This window comes from Microtus pennsylvanicus, chromosome 1 (assembly GCF_037038515.1).
Source record: "Microtus pennsylvanicus isolate mMicPen1 chromosome 1, mMicPen1.hap1, whole genome shotgun sequence".
Lineage (NCBI taxonomy): Eukaryota > Metazoa > Chordata > Mammalia > Rodentia > Cricetidae > Microtus > Microtus pennsylvanicus.
In genome coordinates, this window is record NC_134579.1 from 192777723 (window position 1) to 192796103 (window position 18381).

Consider the following 18381-nt stretch of genomic DNA (forward strand, 5'->3'; position numbering starts at 1 on the left):
GTTCTACAGTTCTGTCATATTTTAATCATTGGAGTCTTTGTCCAGTATTTACTTCCCATCAGAGAGCCTAAATAGTCAGTGATTTTATCAGCCTAGAGACAAAAGGGCACCAAGTAGTGTGTATGCTGCACCAAAACAAACATTTCGCTTGCAAACAGTGTGTCTTATCTGCCCGGCTAATGGTGTCTATGGGCTGGCTTCTACCAGAAAAGGGCAGGGCAGCCCCTGATCTGCTGTGGTGAAGCCTTGTGTCCAGGAGAAAGCTGCAAGGAAAAAGCAGCTGCTCACATCTTGCACAATGAGGAAACCTGGAGAAACACACACTTGCCTCTCATAACTCACTCTTTTTGGTGGAGCTTGAGTGGAGATAAGTGTAGCCATTCTGGAAGTGTGCTTACTGAAATACCCACTATGGCTGCTATTACATGCTTGCATGCCGAGCGTATCTGGATGGCCTTTGTTGATGTCTCTCAGCCCCTCACACTTTCAGTCATTTGGATGGCTCCACATGTGTCCTTGGTAGGCATTTCCTTTTTCATGAAGCCCACTCTCATGTCATGCAGCGTTACCTCAAGTGGTTTTCAACAGCTATAACAAATTGTGTTCTGGGAACCTGTTGCTCTTTATTATCTTCGCAAACTTCTAATATAAGAAGCCAGTTATTGCAGTAAAATAAAGGTGGTTCGACTTACGCAATCTACTGAAATAAACCTAAGTGCAGAGATGAGAGAGCTGAGTACCTAGATTATGTCAGGTGACCACTAAAGATTCTTTGGGTGCTGCCATTGACTGACGAATGGCAGCTGGTGACACATCTCTGTGGACTGACGATGTCTTAATGACAGTTTCATTATAAACCGTAGTCTTGTCTATAACTTCCCATCAGAGACTTTCTTACTGAGTGATCGATGAGCAATGTGCTTGTAGATGCAAGTTTAGGGCCTGTTGATGTGTTCCTTTCCTGGTGACCACTAGGAAGCTCAGCATCCCAAAGTTCCTCCCTTTCAAACACATGGGACTTCATGGGATGTATTGTTATTTATTTGTCTCATTGAAGGTTCCAACTTACTTTCCTAACCTTAATTTTCCCTTAACTCATTTTTGTCATGCTAAATGCGTATTTTAAAAACCATTATAAATGGTTGGAACATTGTGGATACAAGCAAAATCATCTGATTATTGTCTCAAGTAATGCAAATCAATGTGTAACTTGTTTTTAGAAACAAGACTGTACAATTACAAGTTGACTTTTGCTTATATAAACATCATTAAGATTCAGAAAATTTGATCTTGGTGCAATTCACTGTCTAGGAACAAGTATGCAAAAACAAGAAAACTATCATTAGCATTTCTGTGGTCTGTGGCTTCTACCCTCAATTTATTTTTAAAAGGCACATTTTCAGAAGTAAAATTCTCTCCCTAAATATTCTGCAGCTCTCAGTAATCAGATAAATGAGCTATTTGTTCAGTATCTCTCTGGTATCCACACAGGAGATTATCCATAGCAAGAGTCCTTTTCAGAACTTAATAGGGCCAGCGCTGTGTTTATTAGGGAAATAATACCACCAGGTTAAACAAACCGTGACTATTGGTTCTGTATGTTTGCTCTCTTTCAGAGGGACCAGCCCAACCTTCAGCGTGTTCCATGTTGTACATCATTAGAAAGCTGAATTAGGAGATGATTCCTAGGATTCTGAATGTGCTGTTTTTATAGCATGTTTAGAATAAATAGAAAGCTGTTAGGTGGATAAAACTTTAGGAAGCTCAAGTACTATTTTATGTATTGAAAATAGAGTGTAATTTTCTGAACAACAGAAATCAGAGCTGTATTATGGTAAATATTGTCATTCTCAGTTTATAAAGGAGAAGTAGAATATAAACTATTGGCTTGACTCTGGAAATGACATTGATGGGGAATCTCTAAGACAGGCTGTGCCTGAAAGAGAGTTTCAGCATTTACAGTGGTGTTCACGGAGGACAGATTCATTGTACAGAAATTGAATTGCTGTTGAAATGTAAATTAAACCTAAGTGCTTTTCATGCTACTTGTTAAGAAATGAAATAGAATTTAAAAATCACAAGATGTTAAGAGTTCATCTGATTCGTGTTTGCAGGCATGATTGCTTTTAGAAACACCTATGAAAGAAAGCTGTGTCTCTCTTTCCAAATGCCTTGGAGAGTTTAACAGTTCAGCTTCTAAACAAAAACTTTTTAGGCTTCCATTTTCCAAGCTATCAAAATGAGAACACAGTAATTTTAAACAAATACTTGGCAGATGGTAATTCTGTTTTGTTCTTTGATCTAATAGAATGGAATACATGCTTTCCTTATTAGATACTTTATGTAAATCAATAGTGGGGCCTGCACTTATGAATTAGTTGAGCCTGTTGTGATAAAAATCTTTCCTGTGCCATATATCTGTTTGTTAATAGAAATGTTTTAGACTCCCATTCTCTTTTTATCTCCTCTCTCTTTTTATTGTTACAGATTCTGGAATTTTTCAAAGTCTGATCCACTTCTGGAAACAGTGGAACATCATACGGAGTTTACTTGTGGCTTAGATTTCAGTCTCCAGAGTCCCACCGAGGTAACGGGTGCAATTTCATGGCTTTTCTATCTGCACAATTAACAGCTAGCTCTACATGTGGAAAGTGTGGCCCTCAGGGTGGCTTCCTGTGGAGCTTGTGGCCCTCAGGGAGCACTCACTCAATTAACCCGACCTTTGCACTTCCACGAGTGCTAAGAGGTGAGAAGGAGCATGCAGGAAAGTGGCCGCAGCTCTCCTCTGAAAAGCCTGTCCAGCAGCGCTGGGGTGCTTGCCTCCTTTAGTTGTCACAGGCAGTCTGTCTTGTCTGTCACTGATGATCTTGGATAATAAAAGTGGGGAGGGAGAGTCTGACTTCTCTGACAGGAAAAGGAACCTTCCCTCAAGATGCCATGTCTAAAGTGCCGTAGACTTTCTTTCGCCTGTTCCTGAAGCAGGAGGACAAGGGAAAGATGAAATGGGGTGCTCTGTCCCCAGAGCTTGGCGGGAGTCGGGGGCCTGTGGTCCTGGCTGCAGCACTAAGCGATCAGACAACTGGCGGATGGGTTTTCTGTGGACTCTCACCCATCCCCACACTCCAGGCCCAATGGGAGGCTTCCGATGGAGAAGAAAGCAGAAGAGAAGTTCTGTTTTACTTAATAAACTTTGTATTTTTCCTCTCCTGTCCTCTTGAGAGCTTGAGAGTTCATTAGAAATCCTATTGTTTGAGCGTGAGGAATTGTAAGGTCAGGTCGAGACGCCATCATATGCTGAGGATTGAGGGGCATCGAGCATAGGCTGAAATGGTGTAGGCAAGAAACCACGATGGGTGGGGCTTGAGGCTGGTGGAAGAGTTTGGCTTTTGTACTGAATTTTCAAGTTAAAAAGAAAATCCCCCTTTTCACCACTGTACACCCAACTTGAAGTAAGCACATAGCCTTATTTTATTTTAGGAACTTAATGATAGGATTCTAAATTTAAAATAGTCCCGAGACACTTTCAGACATTTAAGTTACCACTAAAATAATTGTTTTAAACTGACTTAATAACCTATCAAAAAAAAAAAAGAAAGAAAGAAAATGGAATGGAATTGTCTTTAGTGTAAATATAATACTCCTTTAATGACCCAGCTCCTTTTCTGAGAAACATTAATATTTTTAAAGACGGTAATTGTGCTGGGTGGTGGTGGCGCACGCCTTTAATCCCAGCTCTTGGGAGGCAGAGGCAGGTGGGTCTCTGTGAGCTCAAGGCCAGCCTGGTCTACAAAGCGAGTTCCAGGACAGCCACGGCTACACAGAGAAACCCTGTCTTGAAAAGACAGAAATAAAGATAATTGCAGTTACTTGCTATTCTAATTTTGAAAAGGCTGTAATATACCATTGAAACGAGGCAATACCAAAGGATCAGATACAAATGTACATTGAATATCCATTGTTACCTAGTTTTACTTCCTGTGAGACCCAGGCCAGGAACGCGGTGTCACCTGCAGCTCCTCTGTGTCCTTGGTTGTGGTGGCTCCTCACGTCTGCCTGAAAAGAGCTCTCATAGACCAGGTTATTAAAAGTGACAGGAGGTTTATTAATCAACGACAACAATAAGATTTTATTGCAAAGCCACCTATTCTCTGTAGCCTGGCAATTGACGTGTGTCATGTCAATAACCTTTGATTAACCAAATTCCATTTATATTAAGGAAGTATAGTTCCTGTTGAGAGCAGCTAGGAGTGGAGAAGCAGGATCTTTAACTTGTAACCCACAGTTCAGATGTGCCAGACATGAGACCCTAGAAACAGAAGTGCCTGTTTCTCTCTCTCCCTCCCTCACCACCCCCCTCATTTTAACATTTCTCTTGCTGGTTAAACCACTCTACAGTTAATGGCTTAAAACAATTGTTCTGTTTGCTCACAGGTTTGAGTCAGCCATTTGGGCCCATCAGTTCTTGTGTTGGTCTCACCTGGGCCCTCATATGATTCCTGACAGCTGGCAGCTTAGCTAGAGCAGGGTGACCTGTGGTGACCTTATTCACTTCTGTCTGGCAGTGCCAGTTGCCATATGGGCCATGAGTCCTTTGGAGAAGCCCAGTTTCATTTAGCCATAGTGTGCTTCCAAGAAATTACAAAAGCTGCAAGGCATCTTGGGACTAGCCTTGGCAGTCACATACCACTCTGTGCACTCCAGCTGTGAGGGGCTGCAAAGAATTTGTAGTTATAGAAAGTTTGCCATGTTCACCATTGTTGAGAGTTTTGATGTCTCTTAATTACCCTTCTTGAATTCATTGATTGCAAGTCAGTACAATTTTACCCTTTGTTCATATTTTATTCTGTTAGAAAGTGCCTCTCACCTCTTAGTGTCTTTCCAGAGCTACTCAATACTCAATGTCTTGTGATCTAGCAATGATGGCACCTCGCTGATTGTTCTCTCAGGATCGTGTGAGTCATATTTATAATCCTTGTTCTTTTTAGTGTCTCCATTCTTAAAGATCTGAAAAAATAGGTCCAAAGGTGTTCTTACACCACCTTTCTTCTCGACAGAGTGTAAGATCTTCTCTTTAAAGGCTTCAAGCCTGACAAATAAATGTCTAGGGTGCTCTTTCAGGACAATTGCTGGGAAATACTCTGTCTTCGCTTGTTAACTAGCTTAGTTACTGTCACTTAAGACACTTTTTCTTTGATTTTTTTTTTCTGTCTGACCATGATTCACACAGTCCTTGCATTTCCTCTTTCTTCCTTTATCCTCATTATGTCGGAATGGGAGAGCCCTTGTCTGTTGTTCGGTCTGGGACACTTGGCCTGTAACATACCCACTTACATAACTGAAGTTCCCTTTCTGTACTAATTTATCTTTAGAACTCCGGCCTTTGTGCTCTGCAGCATCTCTGCTGGTCTTTTGAATGCTCAGTGATGCTTTCACAGAGTGTAAGCCAGGTGCAGATTAGGGATCTTTACACATTCCTTCCACAATCTTCCTCTCATCAGGATTTTTTTATTGTTTTTATTGAGCTATATATTTTTCTCCCCTCCCCTCCCTTTCTCTTCTGTCCCCTTTAGTTCTCTCCCATGGACCCCATACTCCCAATTTACTCAGGAGATCTTGTCTTTTTCTACTTCCCATGTAGATTAGATTCATGTATGTCTCTCTTAGGGTCCTCTTTATTGTCTAGGTTCTCTGGGGTTGTGAATTGTAGGCTGGTTTTCTTTATGTTTAAAAGCCACTTATGAGTGAGTACATATTATATTTGTCTTTCTGTGTCTGGGTTACCTCACTCAATATGATATTTTCTAGATCCATCCATTAGGCCACAAATTTCAAGATGTCATTATTTGGACTTGAGTCTTGTGCATGGCAATAGATGTGGATCTATTTTCATTCTTCTACATGTTGATATCCAATTATGCCAGCACTATTTGTTGAATATGCTTTCTTTTTTCCATTTTATAATTTTTGCTTCTTTGTTGTTCTTAAGTGTGTGGATTGATATCTGAGTTTTTGATTCAGTTCCATTGGTTCTCCTGTATGTTTTTATGCCAATACCAGGCTGTTTTCAGTACTGTAGCTCTGTGGTAGTGCTTGAAGTCAGGGATTGTGATGCCACAGAAGTTCCTTTATTGTACAAGATTGTTTTGGGTATCTGGGGTTTGTTTTCCATATGAATTGGAGTATTGTTCTTTCGAGGTCTGGGAAGAATTTTGCTGGGATTTTGATGGGCATTGCATTGAATTTGTAGGTTGCTTTTGGTAAGATTGCCATTTTTACTATGTTAATTCTGACTTACCCAAGAGCATGGGAGCTCTTTCCATTTTCTAGTGTCTTCTTCAGTTTCTTTTTTTCAAAGATTTAAAGTTTGTCATACACGTCTGCAAGTTTTTCAGTTTCTTTATGTAGGCATTTAATGCTATGAACTTTTCTCTTAACACTGCTTTCATTGTGTCACATAAATTTGGGTATGTTGTGTGGTCATTTTCATTGAATTTTAGGAAGTCTTTAATTTCTTCCTTTATTTCTTCCTTGACCCATTGATGATTCAGGTGAGCATTGTTTAATTTCTATGTGTCTGTGGGCTTTCTGAAATTTGTGTTGCTGTTGAATTCTAATTCTACACCATGGTGATCCAATAAGATACATGGGGTTGTATCTGTGGAGATTTGCTTTGATACCTAGTATGTGGTCAGTTTTGAGAAGGTTCCACGAGATGCTAAGAAGAAGGTATATTCTTTTATGTTTGGATGGAATGTTCTATAGATGCCTGTTAAGTCCATTTGAGTCATAACATCTGTTAGTTCCCTTATTTCTCTGTTAATTTTCTGTCTGACAGACCTGTCCAGTGTTGAAAGTAGGGTGTTGAAGTCTCCCACTATTAGTGTGTGGGGTTTAATGTATGATTTAAGCTTTAGAAGCGTTTCTTTTACATATGAGGGTGCCCTTGTGTTTGGAGCATAGATGTTTAGTATTGAGATTTCCTCTTGATGGATTTTTCCTGTGACTAATATGAATATTCTTCTTTGTCTCTTTTGATTGATTTTTGTTTAAAGTCTATTTTGTTAGCTATTAGGTTAGCTTGTTTCTTAGGTTCATTCAATTAGAAAATCTTTTCCCAACCCTATACTCTGAGGCAATGTCTGTCTTTGAGGTTGAGGTGCGTTTCTTGTATGCAGCAGAAGGATGGATTCTGCTTTTGTATCCAGTCTGTTAGCCTGTGTCTTTTTATACGTGAGTTGAGTCCTTTTATATTAAGGGATATTAATGACCAATAATTGCTTGTTCCTGTTATTTTAGTTTTCATTGTTGGTGATGATACAGTGTGTGTTTTCCCCTTCTTTGGGATTTGCTGCTGTGAGATCATCTATTGTCTGTGATTTTGTGGATGAAGCCAACTTCCATGGTGTTTCCTTCTAGTACTTTGTGTAGGGCTAGGTTTGTGGCTAGGTATTGGTTAAATCTGATTCCGTCATGGAATATCTTGTTTTGTCTGTCTATGGTGATTGAAAGTTTTGCTGGGTATAGTAGTCAAGGCTGGTATCCATGACCTCTTAATGTCTGTATAACTCTTGACCAGGACCTTCTGGCTTTCTTTGTTTCCATTGAGAAGTCATGTGAAATTCTGATAGGTCTGCCTTTATAAGTTACTTGGCCTTTTTCCTTTGCAGCTCTTAATATTCTTTCTTTATTCTCTATGATTTGTGTTTTGATTATTATGTAGTGAGGGAACTTTTTTTTGATCCAGTCTATTTGGTGTTCTGTAAGCTTCATATAGATATCTTTCTTTAGGTTGGGAAAGTTTTCTTCTATGATTTTGTTTAATATATTTTCTGTGCTTTTGAGTTGGACTTTTTCTTCTATGCCTATTATTCTTCGGTGTTGAAGGGAGCTGCAGGTTGCATTCCGCCACCCAGCTCCTGCCACCGGCTAGCTTTACCCGAAATAGCAACACACAAACTGTATTCTTTTAAATACTGCTTGGCTCATTAACTCTAGCCCTTCCAGGCTAATTCTCACATCCCGATCAACCCATCTCTAATAATCTGAGTAGCATCAGTCTTACCGGGAAAGATTCAGCATGTCTGACCTGGCAGCTTGCTTCATGGCGTCTGCCCAGGAGAGGGGAGCATGGCCTCTGAGTTCACTTCCTCTTCCTCCCAACATTCTGTTCTGTTTACTCCTCCCACCTATGTTTTAACCTATGAGGGCCAGCCAAGCAGTTTCTTTATTATTTAACCAATGACCTTCCTCCATCACTTAGGTTTGGTTTTTTATGGTGTCCCATATTTCCTGGATATTTTGTGTGAAGCTTTTTTTAGATTTAATGTTTCTTTGACTGATGAGTCTATTTTCCTCTATTGAATCTTCAGTGCTTGAGATTATCTCTTCCATCTCTTGTAGTCTGCTATTTATGCTTGTATTTGTGGTTCCTGATTGTTTTCTCATAATTTCCATTTCTATAATTTTCTCAGTTTGTGTTTTCTTTATTGTCTTTATTTCCATTCTCAGGTCTTGAATAGATTCTTTTATCTGTTTGATTGCTTTCTCTTGGTTTTCTTTAAGGCCTTTGTTGATTTCTTCCCATTTTTTATTTGTCTTTTCCTCCATTTCTTTGAAGGAATTTGTCATTTCTTAAGGGTCTCAGACATTCTTCTAAAGTTATTTTGTTATTTCTTGTTTCATCTATATTGGAGTGTTTAAGTGTTCCTGATTTAGTTTTTATTGGTGTAGTGTTGCTCTTTGTGGTGTTGAGTGTGTTCTTACCTTGTCTACCCATATTTTCCTCTGATTGGTGTAGTTGGGGCTGTGTGTCTGGTGATCAATCTTCCAGGTGGCTCTGACTCTAGGGCTCAGATGGTTGATCCTCATGGTGCAGTTAGGGCCATGGTTCCAGGCACCCCAGAGGTCACTTGGTGTTTCCAGAGGTCACTCAGTGCTCCTGACGTTTCTCTGCAATCTCTGGGGTCATTCTGACCTGCTCCCAAAGAGGTTGCTTGCTTGGGGCTGTTCTGCTGAGGTCGTTGCCTTGGGCCTGCTTAGGAAGAGGTTGCTGGCTCAGGTGTGTTCCCACAGATGTCCCTGGCTTGGGCCCGGTCCTGCAGAAGTTTCTGGCTTGGGCTTGATCCCTTGGTGGTTGCTCCCTTGTACCTGCTCCATGGAGGTTGCAGCAGCCTCAGGCCAGCTCCTGTGGAAGTCCTTGCTTTAGGCCTGTTCTGGCGGAAGTCACTGGCTGAGTTTGCTGGCTTAGGCCTGTCCCAGTCGCTGATTCATGCCTGGTCCTGCAGGGGTCTCAGGCTCAGGCCTGCTCCCTCAGCAGTGGCTCCCTTGCACCTGCTCCTGCGGAGGTTGCTAGCTCAGGCCTGTTGCCACAGATGTCCCTGGCTTGGACCTGCTCCCACGGAGTTCCCTGGCTTGGGCCCTGTCCCATAGAGGTCTCTGTCTCTGGCCTGCTCCCTCAGTGGCTGCTCCCTTGTCTCATCAGGATATTTTAACATGAACTTTAATATAATTTTATTAAATTTTCTCATGGTGAAATTCAGGCAATTACTGCTGAGAAATTGCCTCAGTCATATTGCTTGTAGGGCATCTTTTTTATTATTGATTGATGTGATAGGCCCCAGCCCACTGTGGGCAGTGCCATCTCTAGTCAGGTGGTTCTGGCTGATATAAGAAAGCAGGCTGTGTAAGCCACAGGGCACAGCCAGCAAGCAGCAATTCTTTGTGGTTTCTACTTCAGTTCCTTCCACCAGGTCCCTGCCTCAGTTCCTGCCCTGAATCCCCTTCATGCTGGACTACAAGCCATAAGCTAAAATAAACTCTTTCCTCCCCAAGGTTGTTTTTGTTCAGTGTCTTATTACAGTAACAGAAAGCAGGACAATACACCAACTAATCTTAACCCCCCCCCCAACCAGGGAGCTAGGCACCAGCAGCCCTGTACTGCTTTTTGCTGGTGTTCCTTCAGCTTCTCACACCTTTCAGCGCTTCTGTCACTCCTCTTGTGATGTCGGATGCCCTTGTTCTTTTCTGCTCTTCTAGTAGTCTAGTTTTCATTAGCCTGCCTCTTCAGGCAGCTTCCAGCCACCGCCTTACCCAGTTCCATCAGTTGCAGACTCTTCCCCATCTTTCCCATCTGTTATTTAAAAGCTAACAAATAATCTTCTTGCTTTCTTATTTTTTTTTCAGGACAACGTTTCTCTCTCTCTCTCTCTCTCTCTCTCTCTCTCTCTCTCTCTCTCTCTCTCTCTCTCTCTCTCTCTTTCTCTCTCTCTCTCTCTCTGTGTGTGTGTGTGTGTGTGTAGCTCTAGTTGTCTAGTTGTCCTGGAATTCACCTGTAGAACAGGCTGATCTGGAAACCCAGAGATCTGTCTGCTTCTGCCTCCCAAGTGCTGGAATTAAAGGCGTGTGCCAACACTGGCCGTTATGTCTTTATATGTATACCAGTTTCTTTCTTTCTTACTTCCAGAAACAGCTGTTCTCCAATAGTCCCATTTTTTTCTCTTAAATTATGACTTCTAAGTTATGATTTTCTCTCAAGGGATAGCTTCAGCTTGGGGCTATCATTTAATCCCGTGCTAGTTATTTGACTCATTTCTCCAATTACCTTCACTGTGTAATCTGTGTGTCTTGCATTTGCTCCAGAATTCCTGACCTGGTCTATGATTGAACATTGGAGCCTATCTAGAAACCCGAAAGTCATCTGAATTTGCTTGTCTCTTTGTATCCCCTAATTCAGCTTGCCATCACATCTATGATTTTACTTTACCAGTGTCTCTCAAGCATGCAGGATACTAGAGCATGCAAACCCTATCACTTGACTCAGAGGGACCAATGGGATCACTGCTAGCTTTCTGTGCTGTTGGGAGTGTGTTGGCTCTGTACAGTGCTAATGGTAGATTATAGGCCAGTCTTGATTTGTAGACCCACAAGTTAAAGTTGTCATTACGTCATCTTTGCCTAGAAACCTTTAATGGCAATCTTTAGAGCAGAATCTGTACTTTTAATGTTTATCTCCTAGATGTGCTAAAAACTGTCTTCCTTTCTAATTTTGGTTCTTACTTTCCTATGCAGCCATGTTCCAGACCAATTGTATTTTATTATTTGTTATTCCTAAATTCACTCACTGTCCTCCACCTTTGCCTGTAACCATGTATTTCTGCCTTTCACCATGGAGGCTGGTGCTGTTCTCTCCTCTATTTTCCCTCCTTTATTTTTTAATTTAGAAATAATTGTTTTAAATTTTAAAACATATTTTGAGTGTAAACTAAATGTTTTGATGTTAGAACCTATATAACAGAACAATGTGAAGTACTAGATATTTGTGTGCTGTGTGAGTGAGTGGGTGAATGAATGAATTGATTCTAGATCCCATCAAATTGACAGCAATGGTAACAGTGACTGAGCTGCCTTTTCAAAATGTGAAGTTGACCATTAGTGATTTTTTTTCCAAAGCCCTTTTTCTACACCTTTCTGTTAGTTCTCTTTATTCTTGCTAAGGAGGCCATATGTCATGTAGATAATTACAGTAGATTGAGCAAGTTTCCCAAGGGCAAAAGCAATTGCCCACAAAATTGAGAGAAAATATTATAGTGATAAATAGGAAATGGAAAAGTTGTCAGTAAAATAAATCTCTTGATGAATCCGTGGTGATTCTCTATTACATGAATGGCCATATCACCTTATCTGAGATTAATTGCTGTGTCGTTGGCATGTGTATTTTAATAATTAATAAAATCAAAGATATAAATTCACCTCCTAATGCTCATGTTTGCAGTCTGCCATTTCCAGTGCAGTTTCATTCTCTACAAGCTGAATCCATAGCGCTCTTAGTATTACATGTATCCTCCGGCTTTAATTATTATTTTATTCTGTTAAGGACTTGGGTTTGAAGACTCTAAGCTGTGTGTCAACCCCAAGCGATGCTGTTCCCAGGGCCCCACCTGAGAACAAGGCTAGGGTAGTGGGAGCGGCTCTCAGGCCCCATCTGATGCAGACCTGTGCAGGCCCTGTGCACACTGCCCCAGTCTCTGTGTGTTTATGTGCACACCAGCGCTGCTGTCCAGAAGGCCTCGATTCCTCGGTCTCCTCCATCCCCTCTGACTCTTGCAATCTTTCCTTCTCTTCTGCCGTTCCTTGAGCCTTGAGGGGAAGGATTTGATCCCTTTTAGGACTGAGTGTTCTTGAATCTCTCACTCTCTGCATAATGTCTGGCTGTGGGTCTCTGTATTTGTTCCCATGTGCTGCAGGAGGAAGCTTCTCTGACGATGGCACTGGTCTATGAGTATAGCAGAATGCCATTAGGAGTCTTTTTATTTCTATGTCCCTGAAGCAGAACAGTAGAGTTTGGTTTCTCTAGGTCCTTGGCCACCCAAGCATGGTGGGTAATGGGAGCCATCTCATGGAGTGGGCCTTAAATCAGCTTAGATCAGATAGTTGGTTATTCCTACATGTTTTCTGCTGTTATTACACCAGCATCTCTTGCAGGCAGGTCACTCTTATAGACTGAAAGGTTTAACTTTATCGTGTTTGATGTGGGAAGTATATGTGTTGCTTTTATTGGTTAATGAATAAAGAAGTTGCTTTGGCCTGTAATAGGGCAGAATAGAGGTAGGCGGGAAACTAATCTGAATGCTGGGAGAAAGAAGGCAGAGTCAGTGAGAAGCCATGTAGCTGCCCACAGGAGACAGATGCCTCCATTGGAGCCTGCCACCTGAGCCCACTGAGACTTTGATGGTAGGCCACGACCTCGTGGTGATGCACAGATTACTGGAGATGGGATCGTTTAGGATATAGAGCTAGCTAGAAATAAGCTTAAGCTGTTAGCCAAACAATATTTCAAATAATATAGTTTCTATGTCATTATTTCTGGTCTGGGCTGCTGGGAAATGAATGAGCAGCCTTCCTTCCAACAGGTGTTTGTATTTCTCTTTTGGTAGCATGCAGAGTACCTTCCTGTACCAAAGATGCTAGAATGTAAAGCTGAATGCTCTCTGTAGTCACCAGCTTGACCTCTCCATGTTCAGTGAGTTGTGTAGGTGGTGTCATCAGCAATAAGGCCTTGCTGTCAGTTTGTGGAGAGCACCAATAGCCTTGACTGTAGTCAGGGTTAGGGGTTTCCATGAGAGGTCTTGGGATAAGAACTCATTTAGACTTTACCCATTCCTGATACTGGAATTTTGGTCATGAGAGATGTCTTGTCGAGGCTCTGTCTTCCCCATTATTTGGCAGTTTCATTTAGATTATCTTCATGTATGTATGTATATGTGTATGTATGTGTGTATATGTATGTATATATTATAGGAAGCTTCTACTATATTAAGTTTCCATACCACGCCTAAAATGGGTTTAGCTGTCCCACCCTTCCATAATGGTTTTTACTTTAGAAATCTTTGTTTGTCTTTTTGTCAGCCTTTATTATGAGCAGTTTTAACATGCTGTTTAGGTTGACCATACATGGATGCTGTGAAGTACTAAGATAACCAGCCCTTTTTTGACTGCAGGGTTAGAGGGAAGCAGTGCTCAGCAGCCATCTGGTATTGATGATAACTCATGGGAAGCTCCCCTTAGGCTCCTCTTAAGGCCACTGTACCACCATGGAGACTTGGGGGTTTGTGCTTCTCAGTAAATACTGGATTTTTAAACCGTATATTTAGTATAAATTTGTTTCAATTTGTAGAACTTAGTAAATGACAGAGGAATGCCATACTTATTTGCATTAATTTGAATGACTATATAATCCCTTATCATTAAAGTTTTTGTCTTTCTTATACTACTATTCAAGTATAGTCTTAAGAACATTTGTTAATTCAGTGGCCTTGACTTTTTTTTAATTACTATAAATCATGATTAAGTAAGAAATTGAATTGAAGATTGGGATTCAGAAACACAATTTATAGATATTTTGTATTCAAAACCTCATTTTTTAAATCTTTTCTTTGTGATATAGTTGGTGTTCGCCTGAGAGTCCCGACATTTGAAAACATGTACCCAGGAGTAAATTAATATTTGCATCCTACAGTGTCAGATCTGACTTTAAGGTTAGGCAAGTAATGATCGACAATTTGCCCTTTTTGAGGGACTGTTTTTAGCAGGTTTTAAGCGCTGGCTTCAGCTCTGGGCCTTCAGTTGGAATGCCATGGCTCTGTGAAGGCTTCTAGAGTGTGTTCCAGACTAACCTCACATGAGATATTTTGTCACATCTGTCCACACCAGCTTATACGTTCAGGCATGTATTCGGATCTTTCTGGATAGATATTGTTCCATCATGCCTTATTGCTCTCTCCCAGTGTCTGTGCTGTCAGAAAAACATTAAACTGTCTGTTGAGCAAATAGTCTCATTTCTCAGGCTAGGAGTACATCTTTGAACATTGTCTCAGGAGGCAAGGAATTATATAGCTCTCTAGTGAAGAAAGGGATGCACAGGCAGCTTCAATCATTTGGAAACAGTCCCCGAAACATATCTTTAAAAGAGAACTAACTTTCAATCGGAAACAGATCCCTGTGTATTTTATTTAAAATAATGATTACTAGTAGTGACCCACATGCTAAGTGACCAGGGCTGACATCCGCTGCGGCTTTCAGTCTGTGAACCTGCATGTTTTCCTGACTGTGCTTGTGTTTTGTAGGTGGCTGACTGCTCCTGGGATGAAACCATAAAGATCTATAACCCTGTTTGTCTCACGGTTCCTGGCTAAGATGTGCTGCCCTAGTCTGAACTGGGATATTGACCGATGAACTACTTAACAACAAAACATTAACTACTGAAAGCATAGAAAGCAGGCCTTTATAGATTCTGAGATTTCAGAATTTTCAAACTTGCACTGAAATCAGTTTTAAGGCAGCTGATAAAGACATTGTATTATATTGTAAGACATAAGCCATATTTTCTGTAATCCTAAAAAATAATTATTGTTATGACGTATATTGTAATGTCTGTTAAAATGTTATCTCTGTATTGTAAAATGGACAAAAATATGGGAGGTTAGTAAATTTCATGGACAGTAATATATTTCATTTTGAATTTGTCATTTTGAATGTAAAATATAACCATCCTTATTGATAAAAATCAAAATAAACTGCATTTCTTGATTGTGTGTCATTTTGTGACATCCTAATATGGTTGCCTTTTAAAACTGTGTTGTGTATGTGGATATATTCTTGTATTTAATGTAGATGTAGCCTTTGTTTCCATGTGATCTCTATGTAGGTTTACATTATTTGGCAGTTGTTTACTGCGCATCTACCATGTGTCTGACATTCCCTCAGAGGGAGTTCTCTCAGGATGGTGCTGTGCTGTAAACTGTAGAGTGCCATGAGTTAGCAGATTAATTTTAAGTTTGTATTTAAATCCTTTTAGGTACTATACCCATGACATTTTTTTTTCTCTTCCCACTTCTTCACTATCAGAACTTTTAGCCAGGTGTGGCAGCACACACCTATAATTCCAGGCCTTGGAGAGCTGAGGCAGGAGGATTGCAAGTCTCGGGCCAGCTTGAACTACCTAATGAGACCTTGTTCATCCCTTATCTCTCTCTCCTCCTCCCCCCGCCATGCCATGGTCCTACTAAGTCTTCTAGTTAATGCGCGTTAAAGTGGCTTTAAATTATGCTCTAAACCCTCCTGGCTACCTCCCTTAATGAAGAAATTACAAATGTGGTTGGAAAAGCTTAGAGTGAAAGTTAGTAAAACAGAGCATTTTGCATAGCTCGTATTTTATATGTCAAATATGCTTTATAGAAATGGCAGAAATTCTGATTCTTAAGCCTTCGAGAATATTAATTTTAATAAATATTTATTCTGAGTGTGAATGTATGTGTGTACTTGGGTGCCGTATGAGTGTGGCAGTCACAGGACAACTTTCAGGAGTAGGTTCTTAGCTTTCACCATGTAGGTCTTGATGGAAGTCAGATTGTTAGACTGGGTGGCCAGCACCTTAACTCTCCGAGCTAGCTCATCAGCCCTTGAATTAGAAGATGAGACGATCTCCCGTGCTCGTGGACTGGTAGAGTCAATATTGTGAAGATGACCACCCTACCAAAAGCCATTTACAGATTGAGCTCAATCCCAGTCAAAGTCCCTGTGACAGTCTTCACAGAAATATAAAAAAAAATACAATACAAAACAAAAAAAAACCCAAACAATTCAAGTTTATAGGGTAGCCAAGGCAATCTTGACAAAACAACAGTGCTGGAGGGATTACTATACCAGATTCCAAGCTATATTGCAGAGCTATAGTAAATAGAAAAACAGCATGGTACTGGTGCAAAAATAGACACATAGATTCATAGAACAAAATAGAACACCCAAACATGAGTGCTTGTAATTGCAGCCATCTGAGATTTAACAAATATTCCAAAAATACACACTGGAGGAAAGAAAGCGTCTTTAATAAGGGGTGCTAGGAAAACTGGATATCCTAATTTTAAGAACAAAATATACTTGTAAAAATCAGAACAAAAATGAAGCCAAGTGTATATGCCATACAAATTTATGTCTTATTTCAGAAAACATAAGATGAAGACAGCTTAAGACACAAAACAGCATAAATTTAGAAGTAGAACATTAGACAAAACGAAGCCAGAGCAGGGTTGGGAAATGCAAACCACAGAGTTCTGTAAGTTGCTACTGACTGGACCGAAGACTTGCTTCTAAGGTTTCCAACTTCATAAGTGAGAAGCATGATCAGTCACGCAGCTCAGTGTCCATGGTCTGAAGACCCAGACTGTCTTATCACCAGGCCTTGCATGTAGGAGACACTCAGAGTATATTTGTTGAAATGAATGGATCATGTCATGGCAAGGACACCTGTTGTCTTGCATCCTGAATCAGAAATACTACTAGTTCCTTTTGCAGTGGATGGTAGTGAGCAGGGCACTCAGCTCTTCCTTCCAATTGTGTGCTCGGAGTTGCATACAGCTGCCCCTTGTCCTTTTCCTCCACGGGAACTAATAGAATCTCACCAAAGTGTGTTTCAACAAAAGTGGGTCCACGGTGGTTATTCTGTGTTGGTAGAACCTGGAGTAAACCCAGATCATATTTAAATGAAATGAAATTTTTTTTTCTTTGAATATGAAAGATTATTATAAGAATATACCATGCATCTTTTGAAACACAAACCTTAAGATTTAAAAGCTAGGTGATGGTGGTGGCTCACACCCTTAATCTGAGCACTTGGGAGGCAGAGGCAGGTGGATCTCTGAGTTTGAGGCTAGCCTGGTCTACAGAGTTGAATTCCAGGATGGCCAGGGGCTACGCAGCAAAACCCTGTCTCAAAACAACAACAACAATAATAATAAATAAAATAAAGGCTAACTTTTTCCCCCTCTCTGCTCAACTACTAGCTTCTAGTATATTCTAGGGGAGGGACAGTCATTTCTTCAGTACCCACTGACGATTCAAACAGGCTTCGTCAGATGGTCCCAAATTCTTGATTAGACAAACTCAGTGGGTCTCAGAAACAAAAGTCATGAATGTAGGAAGGAGTGTAATAGGGAGGAAGACTAACAGAGGTGAGAGAGAAATTGGAGGGGGTTATAATAATCAGAATGCACAGTATTCAAATATGAAACCATCAAATAACAAAACCAAAAGTTCTTTTTAAAAGTTTGCCAAGTGTAATGGTGCATGCCTATAATTCTAGCACCTGAAAGGGTGCAGCAAGAGGAGCTTGCTACCTGGGCTATACAGTGAGTATGAGGCACCAGGACTGCAAAGTGAGACCCTGTTTCAAAAACAAAACAAAACACAAGGACAAGAAAATTCCCTAGCATCTCTTGATCCATTTTCCCTGTGTTCAGGGATGTGAGTGATGTGTGATTCACCTCTGTATGCTGTGAATACCATTGGTTAATAAAGAAACTGCCTTGGCCTGTTGATAGGGTAGAACTTAGGTAGGTGAGGAAAACTAAACTGAATGCTGGGAGAAAGGAGTCAAAGAGAAGCTATGTTGCCCTGCCGAAACAAACTCCGGAACTTTATCCAGTAAGCCACAGCTATGTGGCAATACACAGATTGCTAGACATGGGTTAAATTAAGATATAAGAGTTAGCCAATAAGAAGCTAGAGCTAATGGGCCAAGCAGTGATTTAATTAATACAATTTCTGTGTGATTGTTTCGGGTTTAAGTGGCCGGGGATTAACTAGCGGCCTCCTTACAACATGTGAGGGCTGTTTATGCTCTGACTCTCTGGTACATAGCTCTGGCTCTTGGCATCTGTCTATGAGTAAGTATTAACCAGTTGGTTCTCAAGCTAGTATTGAAAGATGAAAAGGGGCCCAGCTGGATTCTGCTCTAAAAGTGAAGGGGCATGCTTTTTGAAACCTTGGTAGTTCATGAATTCAGAAGCTTTTGGATGAAAATTCATTCCTGGAAGAAATCAGCACTGA

The 18381-nt window shown here is 40.7% G+C and overlaps 1 protein-coding gene across 1 annotated transcript in view; it reads left to right on the plus strand.

Moving 5' to 3' along the window:
- Positions 1-15084, plus strand: part of Pex7 (peroxisomal biogenesis factor 7) — a 58671-nt gene extending 43587 nt beyond the window's left edge. The window contains exons 9-10 of the mRNA XM_075948149.1: positions 2488-2587; positions 14622-15084. Coding sequence (XP_075804264.1) covers positions 2488-2587; positions 14622-14690 — 169 coding nt within the window. The 3' untranslated portion in view covers positions 14691-15084. The remainder of the gene's footprint in view (positions 1-2487; positions 2588-14621) is intronic.
- The last annotated feature ends 3297 nt before the right edge of the window (positions 15085-18381 follow it).